The 16,723-nt window shown below is 36.4% G+C and overlaps 1 protein-coding gene across 7 annotated transcripts in view; it reads left to right on the forward strand.

Annotated features, from left to right (window-relative positions):
• The first annotated feature begins 10,165 nt into the window (after positions 1–10,165).
• The window catches only part of NELL2 (neural EGFL like 2), a 300,577-nt gene continuing 294,019 nt past the window's right edge, over positions 10,166–16,723 (forward strand). Inside the window, exons 1-3 of one of the 7 annotated variants that reach the window (XM_039882249.1) lie at positions 10,166–10,279; positions 11,173–11,258; positions 11,718–11,846. In XM_039882249.1, the coding sequence (XP_039738183.1) occupies positions 11,204–11,258; positions 11,718–11,846 (184 nt within the window). In that variant the 5' untranslated portion in view covers positions 10,166–10,279; positions 11,173–11,203. Of the gene's footprint in view, positions 10,280–10,366; positions 10,453–10,673; positions 10,777–11,172; positions 11,259–11,629; positions 11,660–11,717; positions 11,847–16,723 lie in introns of those variants that run through there. The other 6 variants (XM_039882250.1, XM_039882245.1, XM_039882244.1 and 3 more) reach the window with 6 other exon arrangements.

Raw genomic sequence — 16,723 nt, forward strand, 5'->3', positions numbered from 1 at the left:
GATCTCTCCAAGGGAGTACATACTGCATTTGGATCTGCCAGGTCTTGGAACATTCAGAATTTCAGATCTGCTCCCATGCCTTCAATGACCATCTCTGTGTGGGCCAGCCCAGAAGACTTTTCTTGGTTTCAGTCTATTTGACATTGTTACTTGGATATCTGGTAGATATGTCAAACTCAACAAGCTGTGGCCAGCGTGTCAGGGCAGAGGGAACAAGGATGGTGTCCTCTGAGTGAGGAACACCTCAGAAGGGCAAAGGTTAATGGGAATTTGGACATCAGTAACACACCCTGATCTGGAAGGGTGATGATAAAGTGTCTTCTCTACTACTGTCCTGATGGAATGCACCGTTGGGGGCAATGATATTGGAAGGGAGAATATTGAACTGAATTTAAACAAGAAATGACCTGACAAAAATAGAAGTAATTAAATCAGCCTGGAATTCAAGAGATTAAGTTTTCTAGGAACTTTAAAAAGAGAGAACTGTAGTGGAATGGTTAAAAAAAAGTATCAACTCTGAAGTCACACTGCCTATGTTTGAATCCCAGCTCTACTATCAGTTGTATGATCCTAGTGAAGATATTTAACCTCTCTGCACCTCACTTTCTTCATCTGGTGGTAATATGGGCACCTCATAAGACTATTAAGAGAACTAGTGAGTTAATTTTCTTAGAACAATATCTGACACATATTAAGTACTCACTATTCAGCATCCTACACCAGTGTGCTCAACAAAAGTAATTATCCATTCACCAGGAAAAAATAAGGTCTTAAACTGAATATGAGGTATTGAAAATAAAGTTACATTTTTGCACACATGAGTATTATCAATTAAAACATTTCATCTAGAAAAGGAAACAGTACGCTACAAGCCAAAGGAAAAAATAATTTAATGTGTGGATGAAGGGAGTAGAAAAGCAAAAAGTTGAAAAATATACCTGTAATGCTGACAAAATAGTTGTCAGGCACATTGATACATTTTTCTGTGGGAGAGGGAGAAAAACTAAAGGAAATGAAAGGAATGTTTATGCTTTGTCATAAGTTGGAGGCATTTTAAAGCACATTCTTGCGTGCAATCAATAACAATCTGAAGTACTGAGATAAATAACAAGTGAAAATAAGTTGTCAATTTCTTTTCCTTGCTAAAAAATTTGTTACAAAACTGCTGCAAATTTTATACAGGCAGTTTTGTTCAGAAACTTAGATCTCCAGCAAAAAAACCCTTTGTTGAACCCATTTTGAATGTATAGTAGTGATCTAGAGATAAAAGAAGCAGGCTTTTGCCATATCTTAGCAACTAGGTAGAATGTTCTGTAGAAGTTAATGAGGAGATTTTGCATGCCTTGGAGGATTATGCCTTCCAGATCAATAGCTTGTGTACTTTCAGTCTAGTAAATTCTAAGTTATAGTAGCTACCATTTATTGATTGCTTACTATTTGCCAAAGACATACTAGCTGCATTTTTACACATTCTTCTTGTATTCAATATTTACTGACACATACAATGTGCCAGACACTGTTGTAAGTATTAAGAATAAAGCAGTGAATAAAACCTGTGAAAAATGGAGCTTACCTCCTGGAGTGGAGGGGACATAAATAGTAAACAACTAAGCAAATATATAATAAATATATAAATAAGTAACATTAAGCAAAGACAAGGGATAGGGAATGTTGGTATGTATATGGGGATTGCAATTTTGAATAGGGTCATTTGGGAACCCCACTGAATAGCTGACATTCGAAAGAAATGAAGCAGCTGTGTGGGAGAACATTCTAGACAGAAAAAAACTGGATATGCAAAGTTCCTTAGGAAGGAGCATTTTTGGATGGTTCAAGGAACACCCTAGAAGTACTGGAGCAGAGTGAGTAGAGGAGAGAGAGTGAGAGATTTGGTAGAGGTAGAGGTGGGGGCCTATGTAACACATCACATAGTCATTATGGAAGTCCATGTCGGGGGTTGCATCATTTTCTTGGAAGATCTAGAGGCAGCAGTTATATTTTTAGATTAGTCTGTGACTCTTTTTAAAGTGATCCCTGAACCTTAGTTTGAGATTTGCTGATCTGAGGTGCTCATCACATAGTTGGACATTCACAAATGTCTTTTGAGTAAGTGAATAAATCAGGAGAACAAGGTTTGAGTGCTAGCTCTGAAATTAATTAGTTGTGCAATTTTTGAACAAATTACTTGACCTGTCTGTATGCTGGTTTGCAAAATAAGAACTTTTATTAAAAAAAATTTTTTTTTTATGATGACATTGGTTAACGAAATCTGGTAAGGTTCAGCTGTACATTTTAACAGCATATATATATTTACATTGTGTATTCACCTCCCATAGTTAGATTTATTTCTGTCACCACATATTTAACCCCTTTTACCCTATCTATCTCCCTCCTACCCTGGTAACCACTAGTCTAGTGTCCAGGTCTATGAATCTCTGTTTGTTTGTCCTGTTTATTTGTTGCTTTTAGGTTTATATCCTACGTATAAGTGATATCATGTGATTTTCAACTTTTTCTGTCTGGCTTATTTCACTTAGCATGATTATCTTGAGGCCCATCCATGTCAATCAAGTGGGTTTCATTCCAGGGGCACAGGGATGGGTCAACATATGCAAAATAAGAACTTTTAAAGCTTTCCCTATTATGTGATTATATACCATGGCCAGTTTCCCAAGTCTCTGCTTAGCGCTGTGAATGTTGAGAGCCAGCCCTTACAGGGAAAAGACAGGGCTGACCTGACCACCCCCTACACCACTCACACATTTATTTACCTGTTCTTTCTGTTTGCTTTCTCAGTTCCAGCCTTTGGCTAAGACAGTAAAGCTGTAGATAGAGCCTGGCCCTAGCAGGGTGACAGAACTCTTGAGGCATTTCTTCCTGTCAGAGGATTTGATGATATGTGTGAACAGACAGACACTCTGGCTGAGCTCATGCTGAATCTGGGTCCCTGACAGGCTCTTAAAATACTAACATAAACTTATCCTTGTTCTCAAGCCATGCATTTGAGAAACCTGGTCTGGCCTTTCTGTTTGTTTAGCAACTACATGCTCATCAAAAAGAAGATTCTAACGTTAGTAGCTAAGCACAAGAAAAAATTATGTGATGAGTCAGGAAAGATTTTGAATTATTGTGTCTTCAGGCCCAAACTTAATAAATTTCCTTTAAGGTGTGGGCTACGTATAGCCTTGGAAAAAGAGAATTATTTTTGATGATAGCAGAGGCAGAATCAAATAAAAATCTTCCTTTGAAAATGGAATTTTTAATGACTTCTATATTTATCATTTCCGGAGTTAAGTTTATAGGATGAAGGGAGAAATCTGATATAAGTAAAGCTGGTTCTTGAATATCACTGAGAATATTCTGGCCTTCAACCCTTTTGGAGAGGGTTACTTTGCCTGTTAATACTAGGTAAAGCCCTGTCCTTTAATAGAAAACCTTAAGCAAGGCCAGAAACTGGCAGACTGGCTGGGTTGATGTCTGTGCTTCATTCTATTCAGGTGAACACTAAGTACTGCAGCATCCTGGCAAAAGCAGCTGATGCTGGCAAATTCTGCTTGTCTATTGGCAGTTAAAAATAAGGGCTGCATGGTGAGTTTTTTTAAACCGATAACTCAGGGCTCTTAGAGTCCGATAACATTTGATAAGCCAGTAAGTTAGTCCTGAGCTCAGAACATTATGTGTATGTGTGTGTGTGTGTGTGTGTGTGTGTGTGTGTGTGTGTATACACACACACACACCTATTATATGTGTGTGTGTGTGTCTATATATATATATATATATATATATATATATATATATATATATAATCTTCAACAAGGCCCACTTGCTAACAATGCTATTTTTTTATTGAAGTATAATTGACATATAATATTATATTAGTTTCAGATGTATCAGTGCTACTTATTAACTGTAGCCACATTTTTAGTTCTCTTTTCCTAGCCTATTTCTATGGACTGAAATCAGGACTGAATGCAAATATTTTGCCTTATGGTAATGAACCATAAAGGGGAATGACAGAAACAAGCTAAGCCTGATATGGCATAGTTTAGTTTGACAACAGGAAGAACTAGCAGGTACTGCATGACAGTTTTTGAAGTGGACTTGACATTAGCAGCCCTGTGATAGATAGGCATTAGTTTTTATACTATCCTGATAGTGGGAACAGGGAAGTTGTATCTGGCTTAGGAAAGAGGTAGGACAGAGCCTTGTTGCATGGCTCCTCACCAAGTTCCAAGCTTGTTTCTTTTTGCAATGCTGCCTTTAGAACTGTGTTTGAAGCAACATGTCTCTTATTTTTCGTAGAGAGTTTCAGTTGAGTCGTATGAGTAGTTCGAAGTATGTGGAGGATATAAAGAATGTTGACTAAAGTCTAACCTACTCTCATGTCCCAAACGAAGGCATTTTTTTACCTTCTGCTGTCAAGAAGTAGGAGTATGCCATTCTTTTCCTCATATCAGAAGGAAAGTCACTTTTGTTCTATAAATTCTCTTCTCCTACTTACCATTCTTTTCCTCATATCAGATGTAATAATTCTCATTTTGAAATACCGCTTTTTTATTCTAACATTTTTTCTTTTATACTTTTTCTTTTTGCTATTTTAATATTATCAATCTCCTTTAATCTTTTTGTAACCTTTATAGTCTAATAATTCTTTTGGAATTATTCTATTATTTTTAGTGGTCCTATTATTTTGACAAAACCTTACAAATAAAGTCTTGAAGTAGTAGGTCCTTTCAAAATGCATGTAAAGCAAGGGAGGTGTTCGAGTATATGGTTTGTTAAATAAATGTGAACCATTCTGCCTTGGGCCCTGGAGTAGAAGCTGAGGTGCTTGGATGATTGTTAATGTAAAATGGAGGGGACAAGAAAACAAGTCAAGAATCACCCTATCATCATCCCAGGTTTTTTACAGGCAACATGTGAGGGAAACACACTGTCGCATGTATTAGTTAATTGCTTTCACTGCTGAGTAGTGCTCCATTGCATGAATTATCATAACTGATTTATCAGCTTATTAATTGGTACACATTTAGGCTGTTTCTATATTTGGTTAAAATGAATAAAGCTACTATAAACATTCAGAAATGAGCCTTTCGAGGAAACCTGTTTTTATTACTTTAGAGTAAACATCTAGGAGTGAATATTTTACTTTATAAGAAGCTTTCAAATAGTTTCCAAAGGGCCTGAACCATTTATTTCCATCAGCAAAGGAAGAGAGAGAATTCATGTCCCTTTGCATCTTATTGTCACTTAGAATGGGCGGTCTTTTGAATTTTAGTCATTCTAGTAAGTGTATATATCATCGTGGTTTTAATTTGGATTTCCCTAATGACTACTGACACTGAGGCATTTTTGATGTACTTCTGCTATCTGTATATCTCTTTTTGGCAAAATGTCTAAATATTTTGCCTGTTTTCTTTAATTGAAAGTTTTGACTAATTGAAATATAAGACTTTTTTTAATATAATCTGAATACAAGTCCTTTATTAGATATATGTTTTGCAAATATTTCTCCTATTCTGTATTTTGTCTTTTAATTTTCTTTATGGTCTCTTTCAAAAGCTAGTTTTTAATTTTGATGAAATATAATTTATCAATTATTTTCTTTTAATTTATGTGCAAATTGTGTCCTGCTTAAGAAATATTTGCCTAACCTGAGTTACAAAGATTTTCACCTGTTGTCTTTTAAAATTTTTATAGTTTTAGCTTTTATACTTAAGCTTCTGATCCATTTCAGGTTATTACATATAATGCAAGATAAGGGTTACAGATAAGGATTTTTCTCCTTTTTCCCTCCATTCTTCCCCTTTCCTCCCTTCCATCCTTTCTTTACATATAGATGTCCAGTTGTTCAATCATTGTTAAATAATTATCCTTTATCCATTGAGATATCTAGGTGCCTTTGTAAAAAATCAATTAAGCACATACATGTGAGTTATTCCAAAAAAAATCAGTGTATACGTGTGGGTCATTCCTATACTCTTTATTCTATTCCATTAATTTATACGTCTATCTGCATCTCAATACCACACCGTCTTGATTACTATAGCTTTATAGTATAGTCTAAAAGTCAGTGTGAATCCCCCAATTTTGCTCTTTTTCAGTTTTTTTTTGGCTTTTGTATTTTCTTTGCTTTTCCATATAAATTTTATAATTAGCTTATCAATGGCTACCAAATAGCCTACTGGGATTTTGATTGAGATCGCCTTATCATTATGATTATAATTGATACTTTAGCATTATATTATATCTTCTTATTAATGAGCATGGTAAATCTTTTCATCTATTTAGGTCGTCTTTAATTTCACTCAGCAATGTTCTATAGTTTTCAAAGTAAAATCTTGTCTATATTTAGTTAGATTTCTCCACAAGTATTTGATGTTTTTTAATGCTTTATAAATGATGTTGTTTTCATTTATATTTTCAATTATTCCTTACTAATATATAGAAATACAATTGATTTTTGTATGTTGACCTTGTATTCTGTAATATTGCTAAACTCACTAGTTCTAGCAGCTTTTTAATAGATTCTTTGGAAATTTTAAAATGTGGATGACCAAATTATCTAGGGAAAAAGTTATTTCTTCCTTTCTAGTCTGAATGGCTTTTATTTCTTTTTCTTGGCTCATCACATTGATTGAAACCTCCAATACAATATTACCTTGTTAATGCAGAACCTTTTCAAATGTCCTTTATTAGATTGAGGAAGTTCTCTTCTATTTTATCTTGCAATGAGTTATTTATTTTATCATCATTAGTTGCTGAATTTTATCAAATGCTTTTCTTGCATTAGTTAATATGATCATGTGATTTATCTTCTTTAGATTGTAAATTTGGTGGATTACATTGATTTATTTTAAAATATTGAATCAATCTTTGCATTCCTGGGATGAACCCCACTTCTTTGTAGTTTATTATTCTTTTTATCTATTGTCAAATTTGATTTACTGATATTTTGATAATTTTGAGGATTTTGCACATATGTTCAAAAGATATTTTATATCCATGTTCAAAAGGTATATTTTATGTCTATGTTCTAATTTTCTTTTTTTTGTTTTGTTTTGTTTGTCTGGTTTTGGTAATTAGTAATGCTAGCCTCATAAAAAGAGTTGAGAAATGTTCTTTTTTTTTATTTCCTAGAAGATTTGTGAATAGTTTATGGTATTTCTTCTTTAAATGTTTACTTGAATTTGGCATTAAAACAAGCTGGGACTGGAGATTTCCATTGATTATGGGAGATTAATGTGGGAAGTTTCTAAATATAATTGTGAACTTCTATTTTTTCCTTCAATTCTAGCATCATTTCCATAGAGTAAATGTTTCATGTGTTTGATGCTTTTTAATTAGGTGTGTATACATTTAGGATTGTTATGTTTTCTTTGTGAACTAACCCTTTTATTATTATGTAATGTACCTCTTTATCTCTGGTAATTTTCTTTGCTCTAAAATTTACTTTTTCTAATTTTAATAAAGCTGCTCCAATTTATTTTGATTCATGTATTCATAGTAAATGTTTTCTTAATTCTTTGGCCTTAAACTTACCGCATTATAGTTCAAATGAGTTTCTTTAAACAGCTATAGTTGGGTTGCATTTTCCAAGTCCATTCTGACAATATTGGTTTCTTAATTATTGTTTAGATCCTTTACATTTAGTCCAGCTATTGGTATGTTTGGATTTTCGTCTGCCATTTTATTATTTCTTTTCTGTATGTTGCTTCTATGTTCTGTTCTTCTCTTAACACTTTCCCGCCTTCTTTCAAATTATTTAAATATTTTTTAGTATTCCATTTTATTTTATATATTATCTTTTAATTTTATCTCTTTGTGTAGCTTTTTAAGTTGGTCTTCTAGAAAATATAATATACACATTTAACTTTTCTTTGTCTACTTAGAGTCTATATGTTACCACTTCAATTGAAATATAGAAACTTTACCACCATATAGGTCCCTTTATCCTCCTCTTTATGTTGTGATTGTCTTATGTATTAAATATACATACATTGAAACCCCTTTGCAGAATTTAAAAATATTTTTTTCAATTATTATAGTAGCCAGAAGAATGGCTCCCCAAAGATATCTACACTCTAATCCCCAGAACCTGTGACTATGTTACCTTAGCTGACAAAGAAACTCTGCATATATGATTAAGGTTAAGGGCCTTCAGACAGTGAAAAGTTAAGTAGTATATTGTATTCCCTAGAACACCAATTTTAAAAGTTATACAAAAAGACAAAGATAAAATGGAATATTCAAAATACTGGCATTTAGTAGGTAGATATCAGGGATTCTGTTACTCATACTTCAAGGCACAGGACTATCCTAACAAAGAACTATACAACATTAAAATGTCAATAGCTCTAAGGTTGAGAATCCCTGCCTAGGCTGAGTACCCCTGCCCTTACTAATACAACAACTAAACTTTATTATAGTTTTCCAAAACTTTATACTTTGGTTTTATAGAAACAACTCTCTCTGTAGTCATATTTTAATGGTTTCCATGAACTTAATTAGGTCATGTAATTATAGTAGCAGGTTCAACTGGAATAATTTTGGGTACAAAGTACTGCTCTTCTGGAGGCGCGATATGTGTGTGTAGGTACTAGAAACAATCTTACTAATCACCAGCTTTCAGCATGTTATACGTGAGAGTCAGAGGGATTGGAGGGCACCCCTGATTCTATGATTTGGTAGAATACAGTAGGTTAGGAGAACTTCTGCTAAATATGTGTATATCTATCTCTATATTTGCTTTTTCTCTCATTTTATCTTCCAATAGAATTTTAAATAATGGAATTATTTAAAATGTATTTTGTGTAACATTTATAGATACTTATTACAATTCAATATTTTGGATGTATTGCTATAGAAAGATCTTTAATTCCTTGAGGAGTAATTTTCTTTAATTCCATTCAATTATATAAATTTTTTGGGTGTAGTTTTGCAAATTTAGGAAGATTCATACAATAATACTTCATCATATATAAGTACTGGAATATTTCTCAAAGTTTACAAAAGAAGAAATAGAATTAAATGGAACATTTGATAAGGAGATATAATTAAAAATTAATTTAGAAAAACTTCCAGATTCTGTTTTTTTCCCTTAAAAATTACAAGGGCAGAGCTAAAACTGTCCCATTATAGGATAATATAATGCCTACTGCTCTACAGGAGCCTCAGACTCTACACAGTAGGTATTTTGGTAACTGGCTGTGTAGAATCCTGTTGGAGAATTCAGAATTTACCTGTTTGGATGGAAAATTAAGAAATTCAATAGCTCTTTGTACAGGTTAACATTTTAATTGCTTTTGAAACTGATTTTTTTTTTGTATGGGAGTTGAAAGTCATTATTCAAAATTTACCTCAAAATTTTAAGGCTACAGTCGAAAAATATGGTGTGCCATCGACCTTGAATATACTTTGCTTGCTGAGAATTAGATCTCAAACGGACTCACTGTTATGATTCTGGCATGTGTAGTGAAAGGATGGGTGGAGCATGCATGAATATGGGCAACACTGGGGTGACTGTTCTCTCTTGCCTGGGCTCTGTTTCTCTATATCTCTCCTCCCCTCCTCTCCCCTCCTCTCCCTTCCCTCCCTCAGCCCCTCTTTCTCTCTAATTAAAATATTTTGTCACCCCATCGTCTGTCTGTCTGTCGTCTGTCTTACATCTGTCGTCGTCCCGTCTGTCTTGTCTGTCTGTCTGTCTGTCTGTCTGTCTGTCTGTCTGTCATCTTGTCATCTGTCTGTCTGTCTATCATCTGTCTGTTGTCTGTCTATCATCTGTCTGTCAACTCCTATCTGTCTCTGTCTGTCTGTCATCTGTCTGTCATCGTCTGTCTGTCGTCTGTCTGTCTGTCTGTCGTCTTACCCATCTCGTCTGTCATCATCTTCTGCTCTGTCTGTCTGTCTGTCTGTCATCGTCTATCGCGACATGGGCGGGCGTTTCGCAAACAACTCTTAACATTAAGCCCGACCGCCGCCGTGACGCGCATTTACCATTCAGCACTGTGTTTGGCAGAGGTCGGTCGGAGACGTCCCGGGGCTGTCCAGTAGTTCCCTCTGTCTTTCTCCCCTGTTCTCCCAGCGCAGGGAGGGAAGTGGGGGCGGGGAGGTGGGGGAAGCTCTCCAGCGCCCCACCCAGGCGAGGGATCCACTCGCCTAGGACTCCCAGGGCTTCCCAGGCTCACCACCCATCTCTGCCAGTCTCTCTCTACATCACCTGGCCCCACCTTGGGAGTCTAGCGTGCTTTGGCAGCCTTCCTCTGCACGCCCCCGTGAGGTACTCCCCTCCCCAGTTCCTGGGGCTGCTCCGGAGCCCTGTGCACGATTGTATACCGGCTTCTCTCCTTTGCCTAAAGGGCAGCAGAGAGTGTCTCGTTCTAGCCTTGCCTTCTGCGTGTGGTGTTCCTTTCTCTCCCTCTATTTTTCAAGACAAGGACCCAAAATCAAGGGGTGAGAGCAAAGACCGCCCATCAATTTAGCAACTTGAATTTAGATCGTTCCATCCCGAAAGGTGGTAGGCATTCCCTGGGTCAGCAAGAGTGGGAGGAAGGAGGGCGGAGGCTGCAGCTACTCCAGGGCTCGCTAGACGGGGCTTGGAGACCAACCAGGAAGCCCTAGCAGGAGAGGGACACCAGCGCTGTGCCTCACCCTCGGCGTTTCCCCCTTTCTCTTTCTCTCCCCGCCTCCCCAGGCCCGCCCCTCCCTCTCCGGAGGAACCGTCCCTCATCGGCAGTTCTCCAGGCGCTCTCTCCATTGTCTCTGCCTTTACAACAGGTTCGGGCACCAGGAAGACGCGCGGTTTCGGGGTCGCCCGAACCCTGGCTTTCTTGCGGCCGCCTCCTTTCTTTGGGGGGTGTGCGTGCCTTCGGCTGCTTTTATTCAGCTCCAGAGCTAATTTCCCAGAGGAGCAGCCTCCCGGCGAGTCCGACCCCTCCTTCTGGGCGCCCCTCCCAGCCCGAGCTGCTGCCTCGGCTCAGAGTGTGGGAATGTTGTGCACATTGGAGGGTCCAAGTTCTTCACGTGCCTGGGGGGTCCTCCCTTTTTTTTGTTAGGCAACCAAATCATACTAGTCCTACTAATTAGTAAATCCAAGGCAGCGGCCGGACAGACGAACGCTGTTTTCCCGCTTGAATCCAAGAACCTCTTCAATTTTTATTTTTATTTTTAAAGAGGGAGACGATGGACTGAGCAGATCCACACCATGGAGTCTCGGGTCTTACTGAGAACATTCTGTTTGATCTTCGGTCTCCGGGCAGGTGAGTAGCCGCAGAGCTTGGGGCAGTGGGTAAGGGATGGCCCTCGCCTCGGGGAAACCCGAGGTGGCGGGAACACCTTGCTTTTTCTCCACCCGAAGTAGATCTGGAGTGGGAAGCTTGCATAGTGGGCTAGTTAGGATTTGGATTTTTTCTGTGCTTGTCTTAGAGACGCCAGGGCAGATCACACCCCTAGTCCAGGGTCAGAGGGCCGCAGGGGAACTTTGCACCAAGAGGGGTTTAAAGTAGGTCACAGAAATGGGACTGGGTGTTCCACTATTTAAAGCTTGGCTGCTGATCTCAGGTAAGGCTCTCAGCAGTGGAGGAGGGAGTCGCCTCTCATCCTCAATATTGTTCCCAATATTGTCTTGCAGACGCGGTTCTTTGCTGCCCTGGAGGAAGAGGTGTGTATTTTGATGTAGCTTTTTCTTTCTTTCCTTCTCTCCCCACCACTCCCACCAGTTTGGGGGCTTGGTGTGGACCCCTCCCTACAGATTGACTTCTTAACAGAGTTAGAACTTGAGGAGTCCACGACCGGAGTGCGCCAGGTCCCCGGGCTGCATAATGGGACCAAAGCCTTTCTCTTCCAAGGTATGAAGAGTGTGCCGAGTCCTCAGTGCTGGTTTAGTTCAGATAACCCCGGGTGGGGTTGGCCTCACCACCCTCCTAACTTCTGTGTTGCCTCATGGATGACAGTATCTGAGCTGAGATGTGGCGGGGTCAGTGTGAAATACACACACCTTCCATCTCTTTTTAAGTGACTTGGTTTCTCTCCCGTCTCACCTCCTCCTCCTTCTTACTTTGTACTCTTGCCAGTTCTAATGGATAGTGCCTTAATTACCTTACAGAAACTCCAATGGCAGATGGTAGATTTTAGAGTCCGGGGAACAATAAATTATAACACCAACGACTCATTTGGGTAAAATTGATTTAGGTAGGAAATAGGATAGCTTAATCTTAGTTAAGACGATGCTGTCTGAAAGTTTGAGGTACAATGGTGCTCTGTTGGGAAGAATTTCTTTATGTGGGTAGCTTTCTGGAAAAATTAATATCTCTCAATAGCTTTATCTACTGTACATCACAAACACAATATATTTAAGACAAGATTCCTCACTGAAAGATCGTGCTTCTTTCTTCTCCATCAATGACAAGAGAAAGGGAATAATATTCTCTTAACAATTATTTTGTAAATATTTCAAATAAGTGTTAATTCAAAAGCCTGTATCACCATTCATTGTATACTTAGGATTTTAAAACTTTTTTTTAAAAGTCAGTGAGCATTGGCACATATATCTACATTTTAAATTATATTTAAATGTGTTATGTAGTCAGAAGCAAATTTCAGTGCATCAAGCCTTCAACTTTGATTTACTAAAGCTTTTGAAAATTGCTTGCTTTATGGAAAGATGCTGTAATGTGAGCTTCTAAAAGGTAGCTAAACACATACAGAAAGACTAGTTTCACATACGGTGAAGTAAAGCTGAAGGCAAAAGAGAAATGTAGTTTGGTTTGACATATTCGGTGCACTGACTAAAGCATCTGCTCCCCACCCCACCCAGATTTTTCTTTTGTTATTTTGGTGTTTTGGCTTCAAAAGAAGGTGAACGCATAATTACTAAAGAATTTCATATGCAAAATAAAACCAGTTCAGCAAATCTGCCACCAAGAAATAAGCATAAAATAAAACTTGAGTGTTTCTGTAGTGGTGTTGTTGCCTGATATATCCAGTAAGTGTCACCACGGACAGTAACACCAAAGCTTAGGTTAGAAAAGGAGGAAATTGACATGTGTTGCATTTATTTAAAACAAGTTTACTATTATAAGAAATTAAAATAATTTTTTGTTTTCATTATGGTGAACCCACTAAATATTTTTACTGAGACAAATATTTATAATAATATTTACTTAAAAGTCTTTTTTAGAGGGGGGCAGGGGCTTGGATATTGAATTCTTTAAATATAATGACCAAACCTAGTAAAGAAAATAGACTAGACTGCCAGCAAAATTCAGAATAAAGTAGAAGTGTCATTAGGGTTAAACTTCTGCTTTCTTTTTCTTCTTCTTCTTTTTTGTTTTTTTATTCCTATGATTTTCAATCCCCATGAACTAGAAAGAAAGTTATTTCAGGACTGCCTATTTGTATAACTGGAAAGCTTTACAGACTTTAAAGCTCCTAATAAGCAAGTGGTGTTTAATTGCCCTTAAAATTCCCAGTGGTCCTTTAAACAATACAAGTGTTCTTCATAAGTATCTTCTGAAGAGTGTCTGAGCTGTCACAAATAGAAACCTTTAGGACAGTATATTTTATGTTCTGATGCTAGACAGACAATTTCTAGGAAATAGTCACAAGGGATCAATATCTTTTCATGGTTAATTTTTTAAAGGAATGTTTAGTATTCATTTTTATTTAATTGTCAGTTCTTCAAGCTACCCTATATTGCAAATACGAGGCTCATGAAGCTCATGAAATATATTTTCTTTCAATTTTCCATGGTAACTAGATATTAGTGCACATTGATGAATTGGCTGTTTTGTTTCCTTGTTGGTACCAAGCCCAATATTTAGACAGTAAATGCCTAATGAATATAATATACGAGATTTGAAGATGTAAAATTTCATTTCCTACCAAATTATGAACCTAATTTCATATAGCCAATCAATCAGCAGGTATTTGTTGTCTGCTGTGTTCTCAGTAGGCATATATTACTGATATATTATGTTCTAATGACTTGTTCATTCTAAAATTTAAATTTTGAAATTGACAACAGGTAGACCTTTGGCCTTGCATTGTAGTTACTTTGCAAAGGTCTTTCTTTGCTTTTACAATGTGGAAACTGTTGTTAAGAAGTCAGTTCTGACTCCTTTCGACTGCTTCGGTGGGGTTCCATGGATTTTAGAGCAATGAAGCTTTCAGGCTCTGAAGATTTTATGAATTTGCTTTACAGTGAGTGAATTGCGGGTGTTGCAGATCTTTATGCATAGTGTGTAAAATGTCATAACATGAATAGTGACAAATTACAAAACCTGTGAGATGTTCTCAGATTTTATATGAACCTATCAGATAGGTTACTTTGTGTTATCAGATGTGTTCTAAATAGGTAGAATAGATTTTGAATGATTAAATTTCTGCAGTAATATAATCTTTCATCTCAGCTTTAAAATAATCTCAATATATAGCTTACCAATGATTTTTTGCATATTTAATATACTACTTCTTTTGCTTTCTTCATTCTCCTCTTTAGCAGTTTTTAAGAGGCTTGCAATTCAATACTTTTTGAAACTATAAATATTTTTTGTAAATTATTGTGAAACATGAATCTATTAATTATATTTTATTATATATGCATAATAAAAGCAAATGGAAATATATTTCAAAGTCATACCTGATTTTTATTATAACAGCAACTGTAGTGTCACTAAAATTGTGTTGTTGAAATTTGATGTATAGCTGCTTTGGAAATTGAAGTAGTAAGATGCTAAATTAGATTATCCTTTAGTAAATGTGGCTTTTAATCTGCACAAATTCTAATAATTTTCAGAAGAAAAAAGAAGTGTCAAGGTGACAATTTGGAATCTATATGAAGATCTAAATATTTCTAGCTACAATCTTACTCATAGCCACAAAAATACACTTATGTTTTTAAAACATAATAGAAGACTGAGTGCTGACAATGAAAAGAACTGTGAAAGGTTGTAAAGAGTTCTACAATCTTAAGGATTAGTGCAATTATAAATAGAATTCTATCTAGCTTCTTTAGAGTCTAAGAAATATTCTTCAAGATAATGATCCTAAAAATGTTCTTTCTTCTCTGTACATGTGAGACCAAGAATGTGAGAGTATACAGAAGCACAGTTCCAAGACCTTCTAGCAACATTAACATGCTTTTTACATCTTAGATTTTAACAATTCTTCTGGTCAGGTTTCCAAAGTAGATAGTTTCATCTGTTAGTTTAATAAAACTTTTTCTAAGGTGTGCACAGATTTTATAATGTCGTTAATACCCATAATGGAAGTTGATAAAATCAAAGCATATTTTTTCCTGAGGTGGTAATTTGAAAATAATTTTAGTAATTATTTTTAAAGACCTCTAAGATTTCAAAAGAAAAAAATGTTCACAAGTCTACTCTTATGCCATTAGTTGAAAACAGGAGTGAAATTGGGTATTTGGTGGTGGGCCATTGACTTATTAGGCAAAGGTATCTGCATTAAGGAAAATGAGGTGGCAATGAGTATTTGTCTTCAGTGTGATGGTCAGTGAACATCTTTGGCCTTAGGGACAATGCCCTAATAGAATAGAACAACACAAAGACTAAGAGATGGACTTAGAAACCATATAGACCCAAGTGGAATCTCATTAGCTGTTCTACTATGGTGAAGTTACTTAATTTCTCGGAGCTTCAGTGCCCTCAATTATAAAATTAATGTTGTTATGAGGATTAAAGGAGACATGTTCAATCACTCAAATTCTGTTGTGCAGTTGATATTCTGCTAGGTGTTAGGCATATAACAAATGAAGAAATTAGAACTTTACTTTCATAGTGCCTTAAGTATAGTCATTAAACAATTACACAGATAATTTAATCACCATTAAGATAAATGATATGAAGAAAAACTAAGGTTGTCATGGGGATCTATATTCTCATTTAGGGAGTCACAGGATCCAGAAAACTGTCTTCGAAGAAGGGTCATTTAAGCTGATAGCTGAAGGATAAATAATACTTCTGGGTATTTATCCAAAGAAAACCAAAACAATAATCCATAAAGATCTATACACTCCAATATTCATGGCAGCACAATTTGTAATAGTCAAGATATAGAAGCAACCTAAATGCCCATCAGTAGACAATTGGGTAAAGAAGTTATGGTTCATATATACAATGGGATATTATTCAGCCATTAAAAAAATGAAATCCTACCATTTGCAACAACATGGATGGACCTAGAGGTTATTATGCTAAGTGAAATAAGTCAGACAGAGAAAGATAAATACTATATAATTTCACTTATATGTGGAATCTTAGGAACAAAAATAACAAATTAATCAAAAACAGACTCACAAATATAGAGGACAATTTGGTGGTAGAGAGAGGGGCGAGAAAGTTGAGGGGATGGGGAAATGGGGCGAAGGGTTAAAGAAGTACAAATTAGTATTTAATAGGTGGTCAGGGGAATGGGAAGCACAGCATAGGGAATACAGTTAGCATTCATATATTGGCTAGGTCGAAAACAAAAGGAGAAAGGGAGCAATTAGGAGAATTGTTTTATAAACTATATAAATGTCTAACCAATGTACTGTGTACTTGAAACTAATTAATAAAAGGGTAGTCTGGAGAAGAGAAGAGGAAGAGTAACACAGGTAAAGGAAATACTATCAGCAGGGATCCTGAGCCTGGAATGAGCATGGTGCATTTGAGAAAATGGTAGAAATACAGACTAGTGGAAACATAAAAGTTGTGATATGAAATGA

The sequence above is a fragment of the Pteropus medius genome, unplaced genomic scaffold (assembly GCF_902729225.1).
Source record: "Pteropus medius unplaced genomic scaffold, Ma_sr-lr_union100, whole genome shotgun sequence".
Taxonomy (NCBI): domain Eukaryota; kingdom Metazoa; phylum Chordata; class Mammalia; order Chiroptera; family Pteropodidae; genus Pteropus; species Pteropus medius.